The following is a 23951-nucleotide window of genomic DNA, read 5'->3' as shown; positions in this document are numbered from 1 at the left end:
CCTTATTGCACTGCACTTTCTCTGTAGCTGTGACACTTTGTACTGTTATTGTTTTTACCTGTACTACATCAATGCACTCTGTACTGACTCAATGTAACTGCACTGTGTAATGAATTGACCTGTATGATCGGTTTGTAAGACAAGCTTTTCACTGTACCTCGGTACAAGTGACAATGATAAACCAATACCAACTCATTCCCAATCTGATTTGAAATGTGCCAAGTACTCAGCATGAAACAAAAGCTTTGGTATCTCCTGCACTAACTTACTATAGAATAAGTTACAGTATGTGGCTGGCCTCCTGTAGCAATGAACAGTGCATCGACGGCACTCTTCTGTGAAGCAGAGTCACAGCCCAGCACACGTTCAGTGATACAAGCCATGGGCTGTTCATCATTGGGACTCACTGGTGAGCAGTGTACGCACCTCCGAGCAGTGGGGTTAGGCTGCCACCTGGCGTATGTTCGGGTGAAGGGTAGACAGCAGCAGCGAGCGCCGCTCTGCAGCAGAAGGAGCATGGTCTGGACACCGGAGCCAAACCTCCTGGCAGCTGGCAATGCGTTCAGTATTCAGTGAGCGGCGCAGGCAGTTGCCACCACCATTCGCAGCACCGCACCTTTGCAAATTTATTTTCACCACTCAAAAGCAATTTGTTTTTTTTTCCCCTCCTCTTCCTCCCACCCGAAGAGTTGATGCAGCCTTGACGCTGCCCTCCATCTCCTCACATTAAACAGGGGAAGGGAGGATCATCTCCAGGGCAACCTTTCTGTGACGCCAGTAACGACAAGTTTGTGTAAAGATGATTAACATCTGGCTGCAGACACGGGAGGGGATTTCTGCCTCGGTCGCTGTCAGGCTTTCGTTGAGATGGTTCAATATCGATCCAATCACTTCCTCCTCTTTGCGTTGGTTTCACCGCCAAGAGCAGATTTATTTCTTGTATCATCGTTTGATCATCAAGCAGGACGGAACTGCTTGCTCAGCTTCAGATGGTTGAAGTGCGCCCAGAAGTGCAGAGTTTTGGGGTCATGGCTGATCATAAAATTTCACAACGACTTAATTTTAAAGCGTCATTTATCAAAATTCAAATATTTGTCTCCCTTCCTGACAATTCGGAAATTGTCACTTATTTCTGAAATCTTATTGTCCTCCGCTACTCCTCTTACATCTTAATCAGAAGATTCCGAATATGGATAAAGAAAATAATTGGGTCTTTCAGATTTATTCACTCAAGATTAACATAGTCCAACTTCCCCTCCCGTCACATCATTTCAATTGGTTCTTATATGATTTATACGTATCAGCTTTTGCCATAGATTTGTTTCTGATCTTATTTACACATACTAATATCTTTTGCTTCACTGCCTTGTATAATTTATGTATAATTAGTGTTCTGTGTTTTATCTGTACCTACGTGCCTGAGATACTGCTTCAAGCAAATTTTACATTGTACCTGTACCTCACCCTACTTGTGCATATGGCAATAAACTCGACTTGACTTTGGTTCTTACATTGGAAACCCTATCTAAATTTTGCACAATGTTAATTTGTAAAGGAATTTTCTGACTCTACATTTGTCTCCCACATTTAGAAATTATTAGTCCATCTGCTACACTTTAATCTTGTGGCTTTGCCCTTTTGCCTGAGAGCTGTGGAACGTCAGTGTGGTTGAGTTGGTTAGGTTGGGGGTGTAAGGGAATGAGCTGATGCAGACAGATCTGGCTCTGCCTCTAGAAAGACAAGGTGAGGAAATTCTCCACCACCAGAGATTGTCAGGAAGCTGGGCTGGGCAAAGGGGGAAAGTTGGGGGCGATGTTGATTATCTCTTCCCTCCAATATCATGCACAGTAAGTCCGTTAGGGCCTTTCCACTGTCACTGAGGCCAGAGTTCCATTTCATTCCTTTAGCCAGCCTGGGATAGACTATCAGTTCTCCCTTTTTTGGTGTCCCCCCACCCCCACACACACCCAGTGCCGCCTTATTTCCCTCAACCCTTCATACTCCTGTTACCGGCCTTCATATCTGTGCTTTGAAAGTGAGGGATGTACTTGGATGGTCACTCATTCATTTTGGTGGGCCATATTTCTGAAGCATTCCAATATACGTGGTGGTGCCCTGGATGCCTGCATTTCGTTCTTGCTCTCCAAGTTGGCTGGTATAAGAGGACCATAGACCAGGGCTTCTAAGGGTATTTAGTACCTTTGACTACATGGCTACATTTATAGCTACAATCTTATGGCTACATTTGGCGTGTCAAATGAATCAAGGGAATGATCTCTTAGGATTTCAAATCCAGCTCTGAGGCCCATCTTATACTCAGTGATCTTATTTCAAAGTTTTCAAAGGAATTCAGATGAGACCACAAATAGAGGGAAATGTTGACTGAGGAAATTCAGGTTGCCTTTACATTCCTGCTTAATACATTATCACCCCATAGGAAAGTGTACACACACTGCAATGGTTCTGATAAAGATTCCAGTCTGCTACAGAACAACTAATCTCAGTTGTAGTCTTATTCAAGTGAGCAGGAATGATCTTCTCTTAAATTTTTAAATTCTTTCACCAGATTTCCAGCATCTGCAGTCTCTCGTGTCTCCACAACGTCACTATTAGCACTTCCCAGATGCTCATCCTGGTGCGGAAAGTGGCAGAAATGCACTTTAAATTGGCATCATGTTCGGCACAGACATCATGGGCTAAAGGGCCTGTTCCTGTGCTGTACTGTTCCATGTTCTAAGGAATCTGTGGATGCTTTGATAAAAGATTTTCTATGGGCCTTCAAAAGAGTCAAGAATAAATAAATTATTGAGGCACGCCCTGTTAGCTTGGTCTCTCACTACCTAGGTGTGTAGAAGCATTGCCTCAACATACTTTTCACAGGCACATATTTCCAGTTCACTTATTTCATGATGTCCTGTGGCTAATAATTCATAATCCAGTAATCTCTGCGTTCCTCGTCAAAATGCTGGAAGGTTCTCAACAAGCCTTAAGTTTTTTTTCATTGATCCATTCGAGACATATGGACATTCCAGGCAAGGCTGGCATTTAACATCCATAGCCCCCTAGGCCATTTCAGAAAGCAGTCAGACCATATTTGACTGTGTAGAACTACACGCAGATCAGACTGGGCAAGGTGGCAGATTTTTGCCCTTGAATGACATTAGAAAACCAGATGAGTTTCTATGAAATCTGAGTATTACATCACCGGTGCTTATTAGCTTTTAACGTCAGAATTTATTTAGTCTTATGTAAATTCCCTAGCTGCCATGGTAAGATTCAAGTGCATATCTCTGGACCAATGGTCCAGGCCTCTGGATACTAATCCATTAACCGCTGGGCTTCTATCTGGGCTCAGGGCAACCACTGCTTGGTGACTCATTGGGCTGATTGGCACAGCTCTGGTCCATCAAAAGGTCTAGCTAGGGTGACAATACAAGTACAATCAGTACTACCTTGATGTGTGTGGAATGATTCATGAACAAGTGTGCATAATGATAAATCAGGTCATGTCAGTGATCATGTCTCCTTGTGACACAAAACCTTGCTTGTGAAGTGAAGGGTGGTGCGGGGGGGGGGGGGGGGGTTGGTGGTGGTTGCAGAGCATTTGAGGGAAAATTTTCAGTGAGTGCTTTTGTGGGTGGTTGTTAAGGTCCCTTCAACAACAGTAATTGATAGCTTCAAATTGTATTCACAGCTGAACCAAGATGAATAATAGTTCCAGCTTAACAATCATGCCTCATTGTTTCTGGTTCATGACTAATCAAGGCAGCTTCTGGGCTTCTGCTAAAGAAAGAGAAGTTGGCATAGGTCCTTGTCAACCTTTCTATTTCTGTGATAGCAGGAAAGGCAGCCTCTAAAGGATGTCTAATACCCAGTGGGAAAATGTGTGCTCAGAATGGAGTTGGTTGCACATGATAATGAGTTCAGCAAGAACACTTGGTTGCATGTGGGAAACAGTTAACTAAAGCTATAAAGTTCTAAGTATATGTAATGAGCTGCCAGAGAAAGTGGTTGAGGCAGGTACAATAACAACATTTGGATAAGTACATGGATAGGAGAGGTTTAGAAGAATATGGCCCAAATACAGGCAAATGGGACTAGTTTGATGGGCACCACGGTCGGCATGGACAAGTTGGGCCGAAGGACCTATTTCCATGCTGTAGTACTCTATGACTCTAAGCAATAACACTGTTTAAGGTAGAAGCCAAGGCATTCCTTGCTAGTATGCATAGGCTTCCATAAATGATTAAATCATGACTTATGCAGAATTATCACTTTCAACAGTTAACTATTGTGCATCCATTTCTGCAACAATAATCAGACATTTGTTTGAATACTTCAAAAACCTTGATTCTGCAGCCCCTAGATCTCCCTCAAGCAAGATGCATACATATTGATTAAAGCAATAAAACGCTCAGTGAACTTTATGCTTTCAATGGATCGGTTTACAAAGGAAAGTTTGCTAAATTAGGTATTTCTAGGTTTCAGTCTTTTAAACACAGTATCTTCTTATTCAAAGATGTATTTAAATTACATAACAAGCACTAAAATCTGTAAATGTACTGCATGTTCTGAACAAATTATCAGCTAACTAATATTGCATAAAGGTTGCAGAGGCCTGTACAATGTTCCCGTTCCAGTGATTGTGCAACTTCAAAGGTGACAAACCCCAGGATTTTAGCTTCACTTCCTGAGACAGGAACAGTAAACCAGTTGCTTGTTGGTCAGAGAGAAGCTGCTGAATCATTTAAAACATTCCTCTGCATCAATTGCTTTCACGAAGCAGACAGAACAAAGTTCACACGGACTCTGCATAATCAGGTAAGAATATTCTGATGTAGTCAAACGTCTGGTCTTTTTCCATTTCCCCTCTCCTTCCCTTCTTCTGAGATAAATTCTTACTAGTGAATGTGAGAAGTTTATCCAGGAATCTGCATTTTCCACACACTGGAGCCTACTGTAAGCAAAGAAAGGTTCTGCGTCATGTTATTTTCCAACCCAGTCATGAGGGAGTAGAAGGATTAACAACTGTTTTATGTTAATTAGTTACAGTAAATGTTTGCTGAAATGCTAATTGTTAAATGCATGTCATTTCAGAAAGGGGGAAAAGGCAGGTCAGATACTATTGTTTAAAGTAGGCAGTAACTAATTTATTCTTGCATTGGTTAAACCCAGGTGTGCTGAAAGCCTGCAGACTCAGTAAAATGCCATGAAATAACACTGCATTGAGTCATGCTTTATTATTTACCGAATGAACTAGCTCCACTTGAAAACTGAAAGAGCAGTGATCTCTGACAGTAAACAATATATAAGTAATTTAACTGTATTTACAAACACTCCAATGCAACCAAATTATCAGGACTAAACCAACAAAAGCAATAAATGCTCTTAGTATACCAAAGTACAATTAACCTTCAATTACTGCATCCACCATTACGATGCGCAAAGTTACATACCATTCAGTAACCCTCGATAGTTTCTGGTCTGAACTCGTCTCAAGTTCACATTGTTTCTTCCATTTAATGAAGTAGTAATTGGGGTCAGTTACTCACATCCTGACAGAATTGTTGAAGTAGGCTTCCTTCACTTAATGTAGGGCATTTTTCTCTCCTGCTGCCAATCTGCTCTCTTTCTGCGTTTTCAATTCCAGTATGTTTTAACCCTTTAAATGCCTGATCATCTGCAAAGAAATCAGGGTGAGTTTGATAGAAAAGTAGAATCTGACACTTTGGCTGGTTTATACATTGATATCTTAAAATAGTGTGTGTGCAAAATGCCAAATAAATGAACATGCTATAATTTATAAGTTCTGAGAGACTCCATTTACAAGGAAGCTTTATGCCACAAGAACAAAAATTGGCAGAATTATCGACAGTGGAGGAGGTTGTCAAAGACATAGCAGGATATAGAGCAATTGGAGATGTGGGTGGAGAAACGGCAGATGGAGTTTAGTTTAACAAGTGTGAGGTGTTGCAATTTGAGAGGTCAAATATAAAAGGAAAAGTATACAGAAAATGGTGGATTCTTATGTAGGAGCACTGGTGTACAGAGGGATCTTGGGATGCAAGTCCATAGTTCCCTGAAAGTGGCAACACAAGGTGGTAAAGAACACAAGGTGATAAAGAAGGCATATAGCATGCCTGTCTTCATCAGTGGGGACATTGAGCATGAAAGTCGGGAAGTCATGTTGCAGCAGTACAAAACTTTGGTTAGGACACATTTGGAGTGTTGTGTGCACTTCTGGTCACCACATTACAGGAAGGATGTGGAAGCTTTGGAGAGGGTGCAGAAGAGGTTCACCAGGATGTTGCCTGGATTAGAGAGTACTAGCTATAAAGAGAGGTTGGACAAACTTGGATTGTTTTCTCTGGAGCATCAGAGGCTGAGGGGAGACCTGATATAAATTTATAAAATTATGAGAGGCATAGATCGGGTAGATAGAGTCTTTTTCCCCAGGTTGGAAATATTATATACTGGAGGGCATAGGTTTAAGGTGAGGAGGGGGAAAGGTTTTGTTTTTAAACCAGATAGTGGTAGGTGTCTGGAATGTGCTGCAAGGGTGTGTGGTGGAAGCAGATACGATAGTGATGTTTTAAGGGGCATTTAGACAGGTACATGAATATTGCAGGGAATGGAGGGTTATAACTCACGTACAAGCAGAAGGGATCTGTTTGATTTGGCATCATGGTCAGCACAGATGCTGAGGACTTAGGGGGTTGTTCCTGTGCTGTGCTGTTCTGTGTTCTAAGAATGCTGGTCAAAGAGACTGAGGACAAAGATCGACTTGCTCGTTTCAAACCATGCAAAGTTGTCAGCAAAAGTATTTTGAATCAGAAATTCTGACCTCGATGGCTGATTCCCATCACTGAAGTCTTCCAGCCCCAGCTGAATGGGACCTCAGTAAATGCAAGCTGTAAATGAGAGGGCCTTTTATCCTCTTAATCAATGGGATGTTTTGTTTAAACAAAAATGTTTTGTGGAGAAAAACAATGAACTGAAATAGGGAAGGAAACAAAATAATACAAACTTTAATGAACGTTCTTTGTACTTATTTTTGCTTGTTATCCACTCTATCCACAAATAAGAACATTCTCGTATTTCTCATAAATTTCAGATCAAATGGATGTGCTGAAGATTACAGTGGTGCTGATCCTGAGCTACTTTTCCTTTTCATCTTCCGTGACCAATTGCCCAAATTACTGCACCTGCTACTTTTCTAGCAATATTACATCTGTGACTTGTGTTTCAGTTGAAAGTCTTTTCAACATCCCAAAGAACATCCCAACTCAGACAACCATCATGTCGATTGAATTCACCAACATTAGTGCTCTGACAGACAAAGATTTCGTTGGTCTTTTTCAGCTTCGAGAACTTCATCTTTCAAGTAACTTGTTGGAAAACATTTCTTCAGGTGTTCTAAAAGAAGTTCATCAGCTGAGAATACTGGATTTAACCAACAATTTGCTGACTACATTGCCACCAAATGTATTTAGCACGGCTTTCAACCTGGCCTCACTAATTTTACAGGGAAACAGACTGCAAACAGTGAATCCTTCTTGGTTTTGTCAACTTCAGAGTCTTGAATGGCTCGATTTATCAAGCAATATGTTGACATCCTTACTTCCTAATACATTTCATAATTTGACCAATCTGCTAATACTTGATTTATCCAGTAATGAACTTGAATACTTACCAGCCAATTTGTTTAACAAAATGCCAAATCTGGAGAGGTTAAATCTGGGAGAAAATCAGTTGACTGTGTTTGCCCCTGCTACCTTTGACCATGTAATCAATTTAAAATATTTGTTTCTTAATTGTAATAAGATTGGGAAGATTCCAGAGGGACTGTTTAATAAACTACTACAGCTAGACACTCTGGATCTTTCAGACAACAAGTTGACATCATTGCCTCAAAGAATATTTGATAATCTCTTGCAGCTTGGGGCAAAATGGGACCAGGGTTTAGACCTCTCAGAGAATCCGTGGATTTGTAGCTGCGATCTGAAGTATCTGTGGCAGTGGCTAGCTGTAAATTCTGAAAAGGTGTACTTTCTTAACACATTGGTATGTGCCAAACCTGAAGCACTCAGGGGCAAAGAAATTAAACTACTTTCTGAAGAGGAGCTAAGATGTTAAAATAATTACTTCTAAAAACATTGAAATTGTACTTTATATGAATTATGCCAAGAAAATAAAAGTTAAATTTCCCTTTTGTCTCTGGCGCCTAGTTTTCTAGTTCCTGACTACCTGGCAGAAATTTATCCAGTTTGCAGATCAACTGTGCTGCCTTAACCATCCCCACTATCACAAGCAACACCCCCAACCACCCACATACACACCACCCCTGTAAATCACTCACTTGCCTGGAGCCCCATGTGGACGTGTGGGTGAGATGACAGTGATATCCAATTACAAATGCTGGCACAAAGGGCATACCATTTGTTCTGTAATTACACAACCATTGTTGTGCTGTTTGCATTCTACACTCAGATGAAACTTTGGATATGTCAGAGGAAATAAGTAAGGATCCTGGCTCCTGAAAATCAGGACAGAAATGCTGTAGCATTGGTGGTGCCATTTAGCAGCCTACTACCTGTCTTATTAGCCAGAATTAGAACATAGAACAGTACAGGCCCTTTGGACCACGATGTTGTGCTGACCTATATAAACCTTATCCACATTCTATCTATCCCCCTCTCTACTTCACCTCCCATAACCCTCTATTTTTCTTTCATCCATGTGCCTATCTAAGTCTCTTAAATGACCCTATTGTATCAGCCCCGACCACCACCACCCCTCCACCCCCCACGCCAGTGCATTCCAGGCACCCACTCTCTGTGTATAAAACCTACCTCTGACATCCCCAGTGAACTTTCTACCACGCTCCTTATACAGGTGACCTCTAGTATGACCTCTAGTATCTTTTACCGCCCTGGGGAAAAGATGCTGGCTGTCCACTTTGTCTATGGGGTAGAGAGACAAGAACCTTACTGGTGTTGGTTACTTCTATTTTCTTGTGGCAAAGTAATAGGCCAGGGGGACAGGATATCACTTCAAAGTCATTTCAGCACATTTTCAAACATACCAATCGAAGAACAGAAATAGCTAATAATGAATAGGGCAGTGTGGATCTTAGGAATGGAGAGGAAACAATTCAAATATTTGTGAATAAAAACTTAAAATAAAAAGATATATTCTTCTCAACACCATACCACAACAATGAAGGGATGGGGGTTGGGGGGGGGGGCGCGTGAGGGGAAGAGGACATATAAAACTCAGAGCAATTGACCTTCCAAAAATAGCATCAATTTGATTATTGTGTGCTATGTTTCTCAATCCCAGAACAGTGATGTCACCATTGTTTCCTGGATAGTCTTCCAGGTAAATGTCTATCCCATCACTTAGCATTGTTCATTCATTGGATGTGGCAAGATCAGCAGTTATCTTCCATGATGCAATTGGGAACAAGAGAAGAGTTGAGGAAAAATGAAACAAAATGAATTGCATTTATGTAGCACATGACCTCTGGATAACCCCAAAGCACTTTGTAACCAACAAAGTAGTTTTGGAAACTTTTTGAAATGTATGAAAGTGGAAAGATATCAATATACAAAAGATCACATTGGCAATGTTCCAAGAATTTCTGGCCATGGTAAGGTACAGGTATTGATGTTGAGTTTAGCAATGGATAGTGAAATCAAATTCCTGTAACCCATAATCTTCTCCATCTGTGTCCCTTATACACTATGTACTTTAGCCCTTCCTTCCTGGCACTTCTTACTTGGTGAAAAGAAAAATTCAATTGTTTTAATTTCATACTCAGGAACTGTCTTTGTAAATGTTTTCACCTTGCTACACATCTCCTGTCTTTGAAAATTTTTTTTTGGCTGTACTTCATCCTAACTTCTTTAGACTGTCTGGTGTAAATCTATGCACTGTTAAGGGCCTTGGAACACATTTTGCCTTACAGTGCATTTCCAGCACTATCCACACAATGGATTATTTTCAAGAAAACACATCTCAGTGCTACTTCCCTGTTCTAACCCCCTTCCCCTTTAGCCCCTTAATATACATGTGACTAATAAAGATATCTTAATCTATGAAGAATATACTCAGCTACCAATTCTCCACAGCCCTCCTGGATAAAGAATTTCAAAGATTCATTCCCCTCTGAGTGAAAATATTTCTGGGCGATCCCTTATTTTGAGATTGTCTCCTGGATCTAGATCCCCTTGACATGGTGAAACTTCATCCTTGCATCTAACCTGTCAGAGCCCATAAGAATTACTTTAAAATATTACCTCTTGTTCTTTAAGATTCAAGGGAGTATAGACACAAGGCAAAACGTGTTTAACATCTCCTCAGAGAACAAAATCCCTTTCCCAGAAGTCAATCTGGTAAATCTTTGGTGCACTCCATCTATCATTGGTATATTCTCCTTTAGGTTTATACACAGTAGTCCTGCTGTGATCTTGCCAGTGTTCCAAATAATTACAGGAAAATATCTTTACTCTTGCATGCAAATCCTCTTGTAATAAAGGCCAACATACCCTTTGCCTTCTTAATTGCTTGTTGTATCTGCAGATTAACTTTCAGTGACTTCTGTACAAGGACACCGATGTACCTCTGAACACCAACACCTTCTATTCTCTAATTCTACCATGTTTCACCTTTCTACCAAAGTGAATGACCACACATTTCATCCCCAAGTTGTATTCCATTCACCTTACCCATTTATTTAGCCTGTGCATTTCTTCCTAAAGTCTCACTGTGTTCTCCTCAACAATGCCATTCAGCTTTGTGTCATCAACAAACTTGGGTATATTACACTTGGTCCTCTTCAAAATTATTGAATTAACTTGTTGAAAGTTAGAGGCCCAGAACCAATCCTTGTGGCACCCCACTAGTCACAGCCTGGCACGCTGACAATGACCTATTTACTCCTGTTTTCTATGCATTAATCAATCCTCAGTCTACATCCATTTTACCCTAATACCATGTGCTCTAACATTGTTTAATAACTCTTGTGTGGCACCTTATCAAAGACCTCCTGAATGTCTAAATATGCCTACTGCTTTCACTTTATTATGCTGGTTGCAACCTAAAAACAATTCTTAACAGATTTGTCAAACATGATTTCCTTTTGTTGATCCACATTGACTATGCCCAATCCTTTTATTATTTCCAAGTGGTTGTTCTATTTCCCCATTCTGGAACCTTTGCAGCTGCTGAGTGAGAAAGTGTGTACAATTTATACCTACAAACATCATTTGCAAGGGAGCCAGTAAACGTACTTCATGCTTGCCTAAACTGGAGAATAAAGTGAACTTCGTGGGAATCTTAATCACTTGCCCCCAGCAAATCTAGTACAAGAAACCTACACAAAAAAAAACACATGACTAACAACTTACTCTTATATGGCACCTTGACATAAAAGTATTCCCAGATGACTTACAGATATCCATCAAGAGAGTGGAAAGCCAAGAGTTAAAGATAAAGAGGGAGTTTCTAACATCTTAGTTGTAGGGACAGGTTTTGTTATGACTTAATTCAGTGGAAGCAGAGTAATAGATGAAAAATTGCAATATAATGGAGCTCATATTATTTATTAACCAGAAACAAACTGAACCAAATGCCAGCAGGCCATAAAACAAATGTTAATATTACAAGACAAAAGTAACAAGAGGCAAACATCACTCGATCAAAAAAATTAAAGCAATCTGCCGCTGAATCTTTTAAGTTGCTGGGGGTATTCAGTCACAGAATGCCCATAGGGCAAAATCTATCAGTCCAGGTGCAATGGGAGGATCCAGGCAAGTGCACTGTCCAGCAGAAGAGGAACATTAGCCCTTGTAATTATCATTTGTTTGGGAGAGGGTAGACCATAAGAATGCGGACATCAGCAGTGGCAGTGGGTTGAAAGGTAGAGGATATTCTGATACCAAAGTTTTAGAGGAAGAATTAACCATGAGGCCTTTCCCACCTAACCCTAACCTCCCAAAATTATGTTCCTCAATTTTCCAATCCTGCTCCACCCAAATCAAGTTGCAGATACTGAGAAAAATCCTGCTTTTCTTGCAATCTTGGCTGAATCCTAAATTGTAAGTACAGTTTGTTCAATTCAGTTAGTTGATTAAAAATAAGTTCACTGGAAAATTATTAATCTTGTTTGATGTTATACGGAATAAGACCATTAGACAGAGCAGAAGTTGGCCATTTGGCCTGTCGAGTCTGCTCCACCATTCTATCATGAGCTGATCCATTCCCCCATTTAGCCCCACTCCCCCACCTTCTCACCATAACCTTTGATGCCCTGGCTACTCAGATACCTATCAGTCTCTGCTTTAAATACACCCAATGACTTTGCCTCCACAGCCACCCGTGACAACAAATTCCACAGATTTACCATTCTCTGGCTAAAGAAATTTCTCTGCATCTCTGTTCTGAATGGGCGCCCTTCAATCCTGAAGTCGTGCCCTCTTGTATCTACTCTGTCCAGGCCTTTTAACATTTGAAATGTTTCTATGAGGTCCCCCCTCATTCTTCTGAACCCCAAAGAGAACAGCCCAAGGGCAGTCAAACATTCCTCATATGTTAACCCTCTCATTCCTGGAATCATTCCAGTGAATCTTCTCTGAACCCTCTCCAACGTCAGCACATCCTTTCTTTAAATAAGGAGCCGAAAACTGCATGCAGTACTCCAAGTGAGGTCTTACCAATGCCTTATAGAGTCTCAACATCACATCCCTGCTCTTATACAGGAAGTCCCTGGGTTACAAACGAGTTCCGTTCTTGAGACTGTTCGCAACCTGATTTTGTACGTAACTCAGAACAGTGTCCATGCATGCATACTTGGGCTGGGGATTGCGGCCGTGCATGGCCCCAGCCACACATATGCACTTGGCCTGGGGTTGGGCCAAAGAAGGTGTACCGCCACCATGGTAGGATCGGGGGCCGGGACTGCTTATGAACCGACCACGAAGGTCAGTTCGTAAGTATGGGCGTTCGTAAGTCGGGGACTTCCTGTATTCTATTCCTCTAGAAATGAATGCCAACAATGCATTGGCCTTCTTCACCACTGACTCAACCTAGAGGTTAACTTTTAGGGTATCCTGCACGAGGACTCCCAAGTCCCTTTGCATTTCTGAATTTTGAATTTTCTCCCCGTTTAAATAATAGTCTGCCCGTTTATTTCTTCTACCAAAGTGCATGACCATACACTTTCCAACATCATATTTCATTTGCCACTTCTTTGCCCATTGTCCTAGTCTATCCAAGTCTCTCTGCAGACTCTCCGTTTCCTCAACACTATCTGCCCCTCCACCTATCTTTGTATCATTGGCAAACTTAGCCACAAAGCCATTTATTCCATAATCCAAATCCTTGATATACAACGTAAAAAGAAACAGCCCCAACATGGACCCCTGCAGAACACCACTGGTAACCGGCAGCCAACCAGAATGGAATCTCTTTATTCCCACTGTTCCCTGCCAAATCAGCCGATGCTCTATCCATGCTCTTAACTTTCCTGTAATTTCATGGGCTCTTATCTTGTTTAGCAGCCTCATGAGCGGCACATTGTCAGAGGCCTTCTGAAAATCCAAATACACAGCATCCACTGCATCTCCTTTGTCTAGCCTGCTTGTAATTTCCTCAAAAAAAATTGCAATAGATTTGTCAGGCAGGATTTTCCTTTAAGGAAACCATATGTTGAGTTCAGCCTATCTTGTCATGTGCCTCCAGGTACTCTGTAACCTCATCCTTGACAATCGACTCCAACAACTTCCCAACCACTGATGTGAGGCTAACAGGTCTATAATTTCCTTTTTGCTGTCTCACACCCTTCTTAAATAGCGGAGTGACATGCAATGTACCACAAAAACAGAATTGTGCAATAAACCTCACATGAACCTTGTACAAATTGTTTTATTTTGTGTAAACTACCCAATCTTGACACACATTATCATTGACCTTCACTGTTCACTTTGATCTAACGTCAGCAAACGTAGCATGTCCAATCTGCAGAGAGATGCTTACGCTGTTCAAGGTTAGAGATCCAAAACAAGTCAATGATAACCTTTATCTAGCAGCCTGCAATATGCAGAGATGATCCCCTCCAGTCAATCCATTCTGCTGTTTACCAACTGGTTCATGTGATTAACTGGAAGGGATAATGTCCTCTTTCTTGAAGATTCAAACCAGCAAAACCTCCAACATAGAAAAGGTATTAAAAAAATTGGCTTTTTTTAAAAAATTACAAAAAAGTGGAGGTCTTACTCCAGAATAGAGTTTTCACACTGGCTGGAGCAGAAGACCAAAGATTACCGATTCTGTTAAGTCCATTCAATATTCAAATTGACTATTTGATAAATTGTGTTGCTATTTCTTTTTTAAACATACCCACAAATGCACCCTTCTTTCCCCTTTATGCCAATTTTAACAAATAATAAATCACCTTGAGAGATGGAAGCTGTTGGTAATGCAGATAAATTACCAATCATATCAAAGCACACTCTGCAGTTTGAATACCAGGCTGCATTTCTTAGAATACACCTACTCCAAGATCAACATTCTTTAGTTACTGTGTATTATCTTGTCTTAGTCCCTACTGACCTTACACTTGAAGGTTCAAACCTCAAAACAGAACTGGAATGTATGGAAGAACTGAGGATGCAAATACCAGGGGGCAAAGTATCATCAAGCTGTTCCAGAGGAAAAACATGATAACTATGAAAATTGGTGGAAACAGGAGTATTTTATATTAATCAGATATTCTATTATTTAAACAGTTTATTACATCAATGTATGGCTGTGATAATACATGACAGTGCAAATAATGGCTGCACTGCCCAATGGCTAAATATATAGTTGTAAAGAACATAATGTTTGTTCATTTCATAGAACTAGGATTACTGTTGACCTTAAACTAAAAGTTCCCATTCAACAACTGGCACCAACCAGTTTTCAAACATACACCAACACAGATGCACACATGATGTAGAGGATCATCAAATGGACTTTTTTGTTGAGCAGTATGCACAAGCGAGTTAGGATTATTAGTGATCATCACTGATACATGCCCAGTTGAGACAGAATGGTGAAGCAAAAGAGCTGACCATTGTGCATATTCATTATGATATTATCTGGGATGTTGGACTTTCCACAAGAAGAGCGCAATTCCTCAATATAGGTCTCTTGTGATGCAGTGGAATATACGAAAATAAATGCAGCTAAAGAGAAACATGTCATTTTAGTTGCATTAGGTATAAAGCTTAGTGAATTTACAATAGCCATCAACCTACCAAAGTAGCACTCAGCACTTGAGGGAAAACCATGCAGTCACAGGGAGACCGAGCAAGTCAGGATAGAACTCAGTTTCCGCTAAACACGCAATGTCATTCCTCAACTTACAAAGTGGATGAATTCTGGGAAAACCTTAAGCAAAATTTCACATCTCAAAAAGGCTTGGTACAGTGTATTAATATGCACAGGAAGCATTTCTCTAAAGTGGAAAAAAAAAATCACTTCATGAATTGAAGACAAATGCCCCAAAAGATTCAATGGTGAAACAGCAAAAATTTGAACATCAAATAATACCCAGAATATAGCCATAATGGCACCCTGTACTCTGCTCTTCACTTGGAACCAAATGTTAGAAGTGAATACACAGCATTCAGTGGAAGTAACCGAAAGTTATTTTCTACTGTAAAATGCATCAAGTAAAAAATAATTGCATCAAGTGCACTTGAAATCTTATATATAGAGTATAACTAGATTAATTGTTATGATTCTAATAAGTAATTTCAGGTCAAGGTAATAGTTAATGGACATTAAGTAATGGAGCTGGAAGTATGAAGAAATTGGCACATGTTGGAAGCAGATCATTCTGGTAACACACTGGCAGGTTGGTTAATTTTTGTACAACCAGTCAGCAATTGGAGTAGGTAAGTAGGCCAAAACGTGCAATCTAATCCACCAATAGGCATCCATTGGTTCATAACGACAGTATGGATATCTGGAAGTTAGTGCATCAGTGATGGCATTAATAATAGGAGACATGTCTTTTGAACTGTTTGTACAGAAAGATTTCATTGTCACTATCTGTCGATCAAAATATCCTTTCCCATAATCTTCTTGAACAATTTTATCAGTTTCATTCCACAGTCTATGAGCTATGCTTTCAATATGGTCACGAGTAAGGATGTCTGTAGCAGCTATACAGTTTCCTGGCTCAATTATGCTGACTTTAACACCCCAACGTTGTTGTTCATAACGCAGGCAGTCTGAGAATGCCTCCACTCCATAATTTGAAATACAATAGGCAGACTGGCCAGTGATGCCAATGCGTCCAAATAGGCTGGCAACATTCACAACACGACCTGTAAAATAAAAGTTAAAGTCAAATTCAAAGAAGAATATTGATTTAACAGAACCATGAATTTGATTTTTTCTACAGCTGAACTATTAAATCCTTTCAAAAACTTGGTTATCACAGATACATTCCGAATTTCATTGCAGAATGACAAAATTATTACTAAGCACCTATTTCACTCTCAGAATTTTGCACGAGTACAAAATATTATTGATAAAATGTACAAAATATATCTGAACCTCTTATTTGCTCATATTCTTGCAAAACTTTCATTATTATTGTTCCAAACATTGTTGCCCCCTCCAGTTTTAATTGGTTTCTAATCTCCGTTGTGCTCATTCCTTGGTTGTGGGCATTATTGGTATTTAATGTCCATCACCAATTGAGGTAGCCACGCACCATCATCTTGAACTGTTGTAGTTTGTGGGGAAGGTACTTCCACAGTGCTGTTAGGTTGAGAATTCCAACAAAAGGGCAAGGTCACTCTCCTGACTTGTGCCTTGTAGATGGTTTAAGGGCTTTGGATAGTCAGGTGGCGAGTCACTTGCCACAGGTTACCCAGGTTCTGGCCTGGCCTTGAAGCCACAGTAGGGGTGTGGTTGGTCAGCTCACAGTAGTGTAACGATTAGCGTAATGCTATTACAGTGCTAGCCACCTGGGTTCAATCCCAGCCGCTGTCTGTAAGGAGTGTGTACGTTCTCCCTGTGTCTGTGTGGGTCTCCTCTGGGTGCTCCGGTTTTCTCCCACATTCCAAAGACATGCGGGTTAGGAAGTTGTGGGCATGCTATGTTGGTGCCAGAAGAGTGGTGATACTTGTGGGCTGCCCCCAGAACACTACGCAAAAGATGCATTTCACTGTGTGTTTTGATGTACGTGACTAATAAGGATATCTTGTCGATTTCTTGTTCATGGCAAATCCCATTCCACACTGCAGTATACTGATGGGAGACTAAATGATAGTGTTCTTTAAAAGTCAAAGGGAGATGCCTTGATAATCCCTTGTTGGAGATTATCATTGCCTAATACTTGTATTATGCATGAAAAACACTATGATGCTGGAGGAACTCAGCAGGCTAGGCAGCATCCGTGGAAAAAAGCAGGCAGTCAACATTTTGGGTCAGGACCCTCCTTCAGCCTGCTTTTCTCCACAGATGCTGCCTGGCCTGCTGAGTTCCTCCAGCATCATAGTGTTTTTCATCGAGATATTCCAGCATCTGCAGTCCTTTGTTTCACTTGTATTGTGCAAATACTTCGCAACCATTCCTGAACATTGCCCAAGTCTTGACTGCATGCAAGCACCAACTGAAGAACTCAAAATGGAGTTAATCATTGTATAATAATTGCACTATTACTAATCCAAGGCCTCCTAAAGTTACTTATAACTTCCTTATTTATTTTTGAAGTACAGTACTGATTCTATACCTTTGCAATATATTTAAATATCCTATTTCCCAATTTTCCCTTTCATTTCGCCTTTGTTGGTTCAAATTTCACCCTTCTGAAATCTGTTCTCATTCACGGTCTTCTAATTTTTGGACCAACTTTTTCCATTTTGCAGTTGGATTTTATGTAATGATCTCCATTCCCAAGATAATCACCCATATTTAGTTCAATCGACCAGATCCTCAACCCTTTCAGCCAATTAATATATGGCTTAAAGAGAAAATCCCACCTCCCTAATCTAATTCTGGATAACTTATTCCATTTCTTGCTCACAACTTTAAAGTTAATAATATGCCTCAGTGGTGTATTTTCTTTTAATCTTTGAACTGTAATCTCATCAATTTTAGCTGCACTCCTTTCTTCTGTCAATCCCTCTCCACAGGATGTGTTGCCCCTTTCACCAAACTGCTTCTCCACCTTTTATTATACTTTCTATCCCTCCTTAATGTATATCAAAATGTGCATATTTCATATTTTTGTCCAGTTTATAGCCAAGCCTCAAATTATTGATATTAACAAATTACAATTATGTAGTGCCTTCAACAGAGAAAACATTCTCAAGTGTGTCAGGCTAATTAGACAAAACAGATGCCAAGACACAGGAGGATGAATAAGCATGATCAAAGTCATCCATTTTAGAGTAGGCATTGAAGGAGGAGAAATACAAGGTTAATGGCAGGACTCTTAGCAGTGTGGAGGAACAGAGGGATCTTGGGGTCCACGTCCATAGATCCCTCAAGGTTGCCACACAGGTCGATAGGGTTGTTAAGAAGGCATATGGTGTGTTGGCCTTCATTAGTTGGGGTATTGAGTTCAAGAGCCGTGAGGTGATGTTGCAGCTCTGCAGGACTCTGGTCAGACCACACTTGGAGTATTGTGTTCAGTTCTGGTTGCCTCATTATAGGAAGGATGTGGAAGCTTTAGAGAAGGTGCAGAGGAGATTTACCAGGATGTTGCCTGGATTGGAGAGCATGTCTTATGAGGATAGGTTGAGCTAGCTAAGGCTTCTCTTTTGAGAGAAGGATGAGAGGTGACTTGACAGAGGCGTACAAGATGATGAGGCATAGATTGAGTGGACAGTTGGAGACTTTTTCCCAGGGTGACAATGGCTAACATGAGGGGACATAATGTTAAGGTGATTGGAGGAAGGTATTAGGGGGATGTCAGGTGTAAGTGTTTTTTTTTGTTACACAGAGAGTGGTGGGTGCGTGGAATGCACTGCCAGCAGAGGTTGTGGGGGCAGATACATTAGGGACATTTAAGAGACTCTTAGATAGACACATGAATGATAGAAAAATGGAGGGGTATGTGGGAGGGAAGGGTTAGATAGATCTTAGAGCAGGATAAAATGTCGGCACAACATTGTGGGCCAAAGGGCCTGTACTGTGCTTTAGTGTTCTCTGTTCTAAAAGTAGAAGAGTTGTGTGAAAGGATTCCTGACCATCAGGTGCAGGCAGCTGAGGCCATTGCCAAAGATGGGAGGAAGTCACAGTCAATGTAGTACAGAGTGCGGGGTTATAGGTGAAAAGGAGTACAGGGATAAGAAGGTATAAAGCCACTGGGGACTTTAACACAAGATTAAGAATTGGATCAGGAGTCAATGCAGGTTCCATAACAGGGTGACTAATGACAAGATACCTTTATTAGTCAAATGTACATCAAAACACACAGTGAAATGCACCTTCTGTGTAAAATGTTCTGGGGGCAGCCCGCAATTGTCGCCACACTTCTGCAACCAACATAGTACGCCTGCCCTACACAGCTGTGCCTTTGTTGCAAGAAATTTTGAATGTTTTTTTCTTTCAAATTAATTTGTGGGACCAATGCATCATAGCAAGGCTGCTATTCACTGCCCATCCACAAATGCCCCGGAAGTGTGTGGCATATTGGGCCATTTCACAGAGTAATTAAAATGATGTCAATTGCATTGCTGTGAGTATAGTCACATAAAGACTAGAATAGGTAAAGACAGCAGATTTTCTTCCAGAATATAGGTGCACTGGTGAACCAAATATGTTTTTACCACAATGGTGGATTCATGGTCACCATTAACACCACCATTTTTTGTAATCCAGATTTATAATTCAAGTAACTTAATTTAAATTCTCTGTCTACTTTAATGGGATATGAACTCATGTTTTCATGCCTCTGGTTTGAAGGAGGTTGGAGATAATGAAGGTTGACAATGATGAAGCTTGCAAGAATTGTGACACTTTTGATTGGAAAGATGACAGTGGTTTTGAAGTAAGAGTGACTGTATCATTAGTGTCCTTTCAGTCATAGAGCACTACAGCACAGAAACAGACCCTTCAGCCTATCTAGTCCATGCCAGCCTGGTTTTCTGCCTAATCCCATCTACCTGCACCCAGACCTCCATACCTCTCTTATCCATGCTTCTATACAACTTCTCTTAAATGTTACAATTGAACCCACATCTACCACTTCTGCTGACAGCTTGTTCCACACTCACACCACCCTCTGAGTGAAGTAGCTCCCCCTCAGATTCCCCTTAAATATTTCACTTTTCACCCTAAACCTATGTCCTCTAGTTCTAGTCTCAGCCAACCTGAGAGGAAAAAGCCTGCATGCATTTGCCCTATCTATACCCCTCATAATTTTGTATACTTCGATAAGATCTGCCCTCATTCTCCTGCAATCCAGGGAATAAAGTCCTAACCTATTCAACCTTTCCCCACAACTCAGATCCTCAAGTCCCAGCAACATCATGTAAATGTTCTCTGCACTCTTTCAGGCTTATTGACATCTTTCCTGTAGGTAGGTGACCAGAACTGCACACAATACAAATTCTGCCTCACCAACGTCTTATACAACTTCAACATCACATCCCAACTCCTGTACTCAGTGCCCTGATTTATGAAGGTCAATGTGCCAAGAGCTCTCCTAACAACTCTATCTACCTGTGATGCCACTTTCAAGGAATTATGGATCTGTATTCCGCACACCTCAGTGCCTGACCATTCACTGTTCAAGTCTTACCCTGGTTTGTCCTCCAAAAGTGCATCACCTCACACTTGTCTGCATTAAATTCCATCTGCCATTTTTCAGACCATTTTCCCAGCTGGTCCAGATCACTTTGCAAGCTTTGATAGCCTTCCTCGCTGTCCACTACACCCCCAATCTTGGTGTCATCCACAAATTTGCTGATCCAGTTTACCATGTTATCATCTAAATCATTAACATAGAGGATAAACAACAATGGACCCAGCACCGATCCCTGCGGCACACCACTAGTCACAGGCCTCCAATCAGAGAGACAACCATCTACCACCACTCTCTGGCTTCTCCTACTAAGCCAACGTTGAATCCAATTCACTACTTCATCCTGAATGCCAAGCAACTTAAGCTTCTGGTCTAGCTTCCCATGCGGGATTTTCTCAAAGGCCTTGCTAAAGTCCATATAGACAATGTCCACCGCCTTCCTTTGACCAACCTTCCTGGTAACCTCCTCAAAAAACTCCACAAGACTGGTTAGACAGGACCTACCACGCACAAAGCCATGTTGACTATCCCTAATCAGGCCCTGTCTATCCAAATACTTATATATCCTGGACCTCAGAATACCTTCCAATAATTTACCCACGACTGACGTCAGGCTCACCAGCCTATAATTTCCCAGCTTATTCTTAGGGCCTTTCTTAAACAACAGAACAATATTAGCTATCCTCCAGCACCTCACCCATGGCTAAGGATGTTCAAAATATCTCTGCTAGAGTCCCTGTAATTTCTGCACCAGCATCCCACAAGGTCTGAGGGAATATCTAGTCAGGCCCTGGGGATTTATCCACCCTAATTCGCCTCAAAACAGCAAGCACGTCCTCCTTTGTAATCCGGATATGGTCCATGACCTCACTATTCCTTTTCCTCAATTCTATAGACTCTGTGTCTGTCTCTCGAGTAAACACAGACACAAAAAATTCATTTAAGATCTCGCCAATCTCTTTCAGCTCCACACAGATACCACAATGATCTTCAAGAGGACCAATTTTGTCCCTTACTATCCCTTTGCTCTTAATATAGCTATAGAAGGATTCTCTTTCACCTTAGAGCCATAGAACAATATGGCACAATACAGGCCCTTCGGCCCACCATGTTGTGCCAACCTTCAAACCACACCCAGGACTATCTAACCCCTTCCTCCCGCATAGCCCTCTATCTTAAATTCCTCCATATGCTTATCTAACAATCTCTTGAACTTGACCAATGTATCAGCCTCCACCACCACCCCAGGCAGCGCATTCCATGCACCAACCACTCTCTGGGTGAAAAACCTCCCTCTGACATCACCCTTGAACTTCCCACCCAATACCTTAAAGCCATGTCCTCTTGTTTTGAGCATTGGTGCCCTGGGAAAGAGGCGATGGCTGTCCACTCTATCTATTCCTCTCAATATCTCGTATACCTCTTATCATGTCTCCCCTCATCCTCCTCCTCTCCAATGAGAACAGCCCTAGCTCCTTTAGTCTCTCCTCATAATCCATACTCTCTAATCCAGGCAGCGTCCTGGTAAATCTCCTTTGCACCCTTTCCAATGCCTCCACATCCTTCCTATAACGAGGCAACCAGAACTGGATACAGTACTCTAAGTGTGGCCTAACCAGAGTTTTGTAAAGCTGCATCATCACTTTGCGGCTCTTAAACTCGATCCCCCAACTTATGAAAGCTAACATCCCATAAGCTTTCTTAACTATCCTATCCACCTGCGAGGGAACTTTCAGTGATCTGTGGATACGAACCCCCAGATCCCTCTGCTCCTCCACACTGCCCAGAAGCCTGCCATTTACCTTGTACTCCACCTTGGAGTTTGTCCTTCCAAGGTGTACTACCTCACACTTCTCTGGATTGAACTCCATCTGCCACTTGTCAGCCCAGCTCTGCATCCTATCAATATCCCTCTGCAAGCTTCTACAGCTCTTCACACTATCCACAACACCACCAATCTTTGTGTCATCTGCAAACTTGCTAACCCAGCCTTCCACCCCCTCATCTAAGTCATTAATAAATATCACAAAAAGTAGAGGTCCTAGAACCGATCCCTACGGGACACCACTAGTCACAGCCCTCCAATCCGAATGCACTCCCTCCACCACAACCCTCTGCTTTCTACAGGCAAGCCAATTTCCCTTGGCCTCTGACCTTCTGAAGGAGCCTACCATGTGGAACTTTGTCAAACGCCTTACTAAAATCCCTGTAGACCACATCCACTGCACTACCCTCATCAATCTTCCTGGTCACCTCCTCAAAGAACCCTATCCGGCTTGTGAGGCAAGATCTTCCCTTCACAAAGCCATGCTGGCTGTCCCTAATCAGTCCACGTTTCTCCAAATGCTCATAGATCCTGTCTCTTAGAATCCTTTCCAACAGACACAAGGCTCACTGGTCTGTAATTCCCTGGACTATCCCTACTACCTTTTTTGAATAAGGGGACAACATCCACCACCCTCCAATCCTCCGGTACCATCCCTGTTGACAACGAGGACTCAAAGATCCTAACCAACAGTTCAGCAATCTCCTCCCTTGCCTCACAAAGCAGCCTGGGGAATATTCCTTCAGGCCCCGGGGACTTACCTGTCCTAATATTTTCTAACTCCAACACATCCTCTCTTAATATCTACATACTCTAGAACATTACCCTCACCTACACTGTTCTCAGCATCATCAAGACCCCTCTCCTTGGTCAATACTGAAGAGAAGTATTCATTGAGAACCTCACCTACTTCCACAGCTTCCAGGTACATCCTCCCACCTCTGTCTTTAATCAGACCTACCTTTACCCTAGTCATCCTTCTGCTCTTCACGTATGAGAAATAAGCCTTGGGATTCTCCTTAACCCTACTTGCCAAAGCCTTTTCATGTCCCCTTCTCGCTGTCCTCAGCCCTTTCTTAAGTTCCTTCCTCGCTACTCTATATTCCTCACGAGCCCTGTCCAATCCTTGCTGCTTACACCTTATGTATGCTGCCCTCTTCTTCCTAACTAGCCAGAGCAACCTCATGTCCTTTTTTGGCCCTCCTGATTTCTGTCTCAAGTGTTCTCTTACATTTCTTATACTCCTCAAGCATCTCATTTGATCCTAACTGCCTATACAATCTTCTGACAACAGTTCCCCTTATTATTTAT

General features: G+C 41.5%; 3 protein-coding genes across 7 annotated transcripts in view; 1 reads left to right on the top strand and 2 right to left on the bottom strand.

Annotated features, from left to right (window-relative positions):
* LOC127571791 (very long-chain specific acyl-CoA dehydrogenase, mitochondrial-like) overlaps nucleotides 1-11545 on the bottom strand; it is a 69217-nt gene extending 57672 nt beyond the window's left edge. For 2 of the 3 annotated variants that reach the window (XM_052018497.1, XM_052018499.1), the window contains exon 1: nucleotides 427-593. In XM_052018497.1, coding sequence (XP_051874457.1) covers nucleotides 427-518 — 92 coding nt within the window. In that variant the 5' untranslated portion in view covers nucleotides 519-593. Of the gene's footprint in view, nucleotides 1-426; nucleotides 594-5552; nucleotides 5681-11411 lie in introns of those variants that run through there. The other variant, XM_052018498.1, reaches the window with a different exon arrangement.
* On the top strand, nucleotides 4658-8208 carry LOC127571792 (leucine-rich alpha-2-glycoprotein-like). The gene is made up of 2 exons (XM_052018500.1): nucleotides 4658-4821; nucleotides 7115-8208. The coding sequence occupies exon 2, from the start codon at nucleotides 7120-7122 to the stop codon at nucleotides 8134-8136; it is 1017 nt and encodes a 338-aa protein (XP_051874460.1). The 5' UTR covers nucleotides 4658-4821; nucleotides 7115-7119; the 3' UTR covers nucleotides 8137-8208.
* Nucleotides 11546-11590: 45 nt separating the features above from the next.
* The window catches only part of LOC127571359 (D-beta-hydroxybutyrate dehydrogenase, mitochondrial-like), a 38250-nt gene continuing 25889 nt past the window's right edge, over nucleotides 11591-23951 (bottom strand). For all 3 annotated transcript variants that reach the window (XM_052017659.1, XM_052017657.1, XM_052017658.1), the window contains one exon: nucleotides 11591-16379. In XM_052017659.1, coding sequence (XP_051873619.1) covers nucleotides 15910-16379 — 470 coding nt within the window. In that variant the 3' untranslated portion in view covers nucleotides 11591-15909. The remainder of the gene's footprint in view (nucleotides 16380-23951) is intronic.

This window comes from Pristis pectinata, chromosome 6 (assembly GCF_009764475.1).
Source record: "Pristis pectinata isolate sPriPec2 chromosome 6, sPriPec2.1.pri, whole genome shotgun sequence".
Classification (NCBI taxonomy): Eukaryota; Metazoa; Chordata; class Chondrichthyes; order Rhinopristiformes; family Pristidae; genus Pristis; species Pristis pectinata.
The sequence above is the reverse complement of the archived record's forward strand: the minus strand, read 5'-3'. Positions and strand labels throughout refer to the sequence as shown.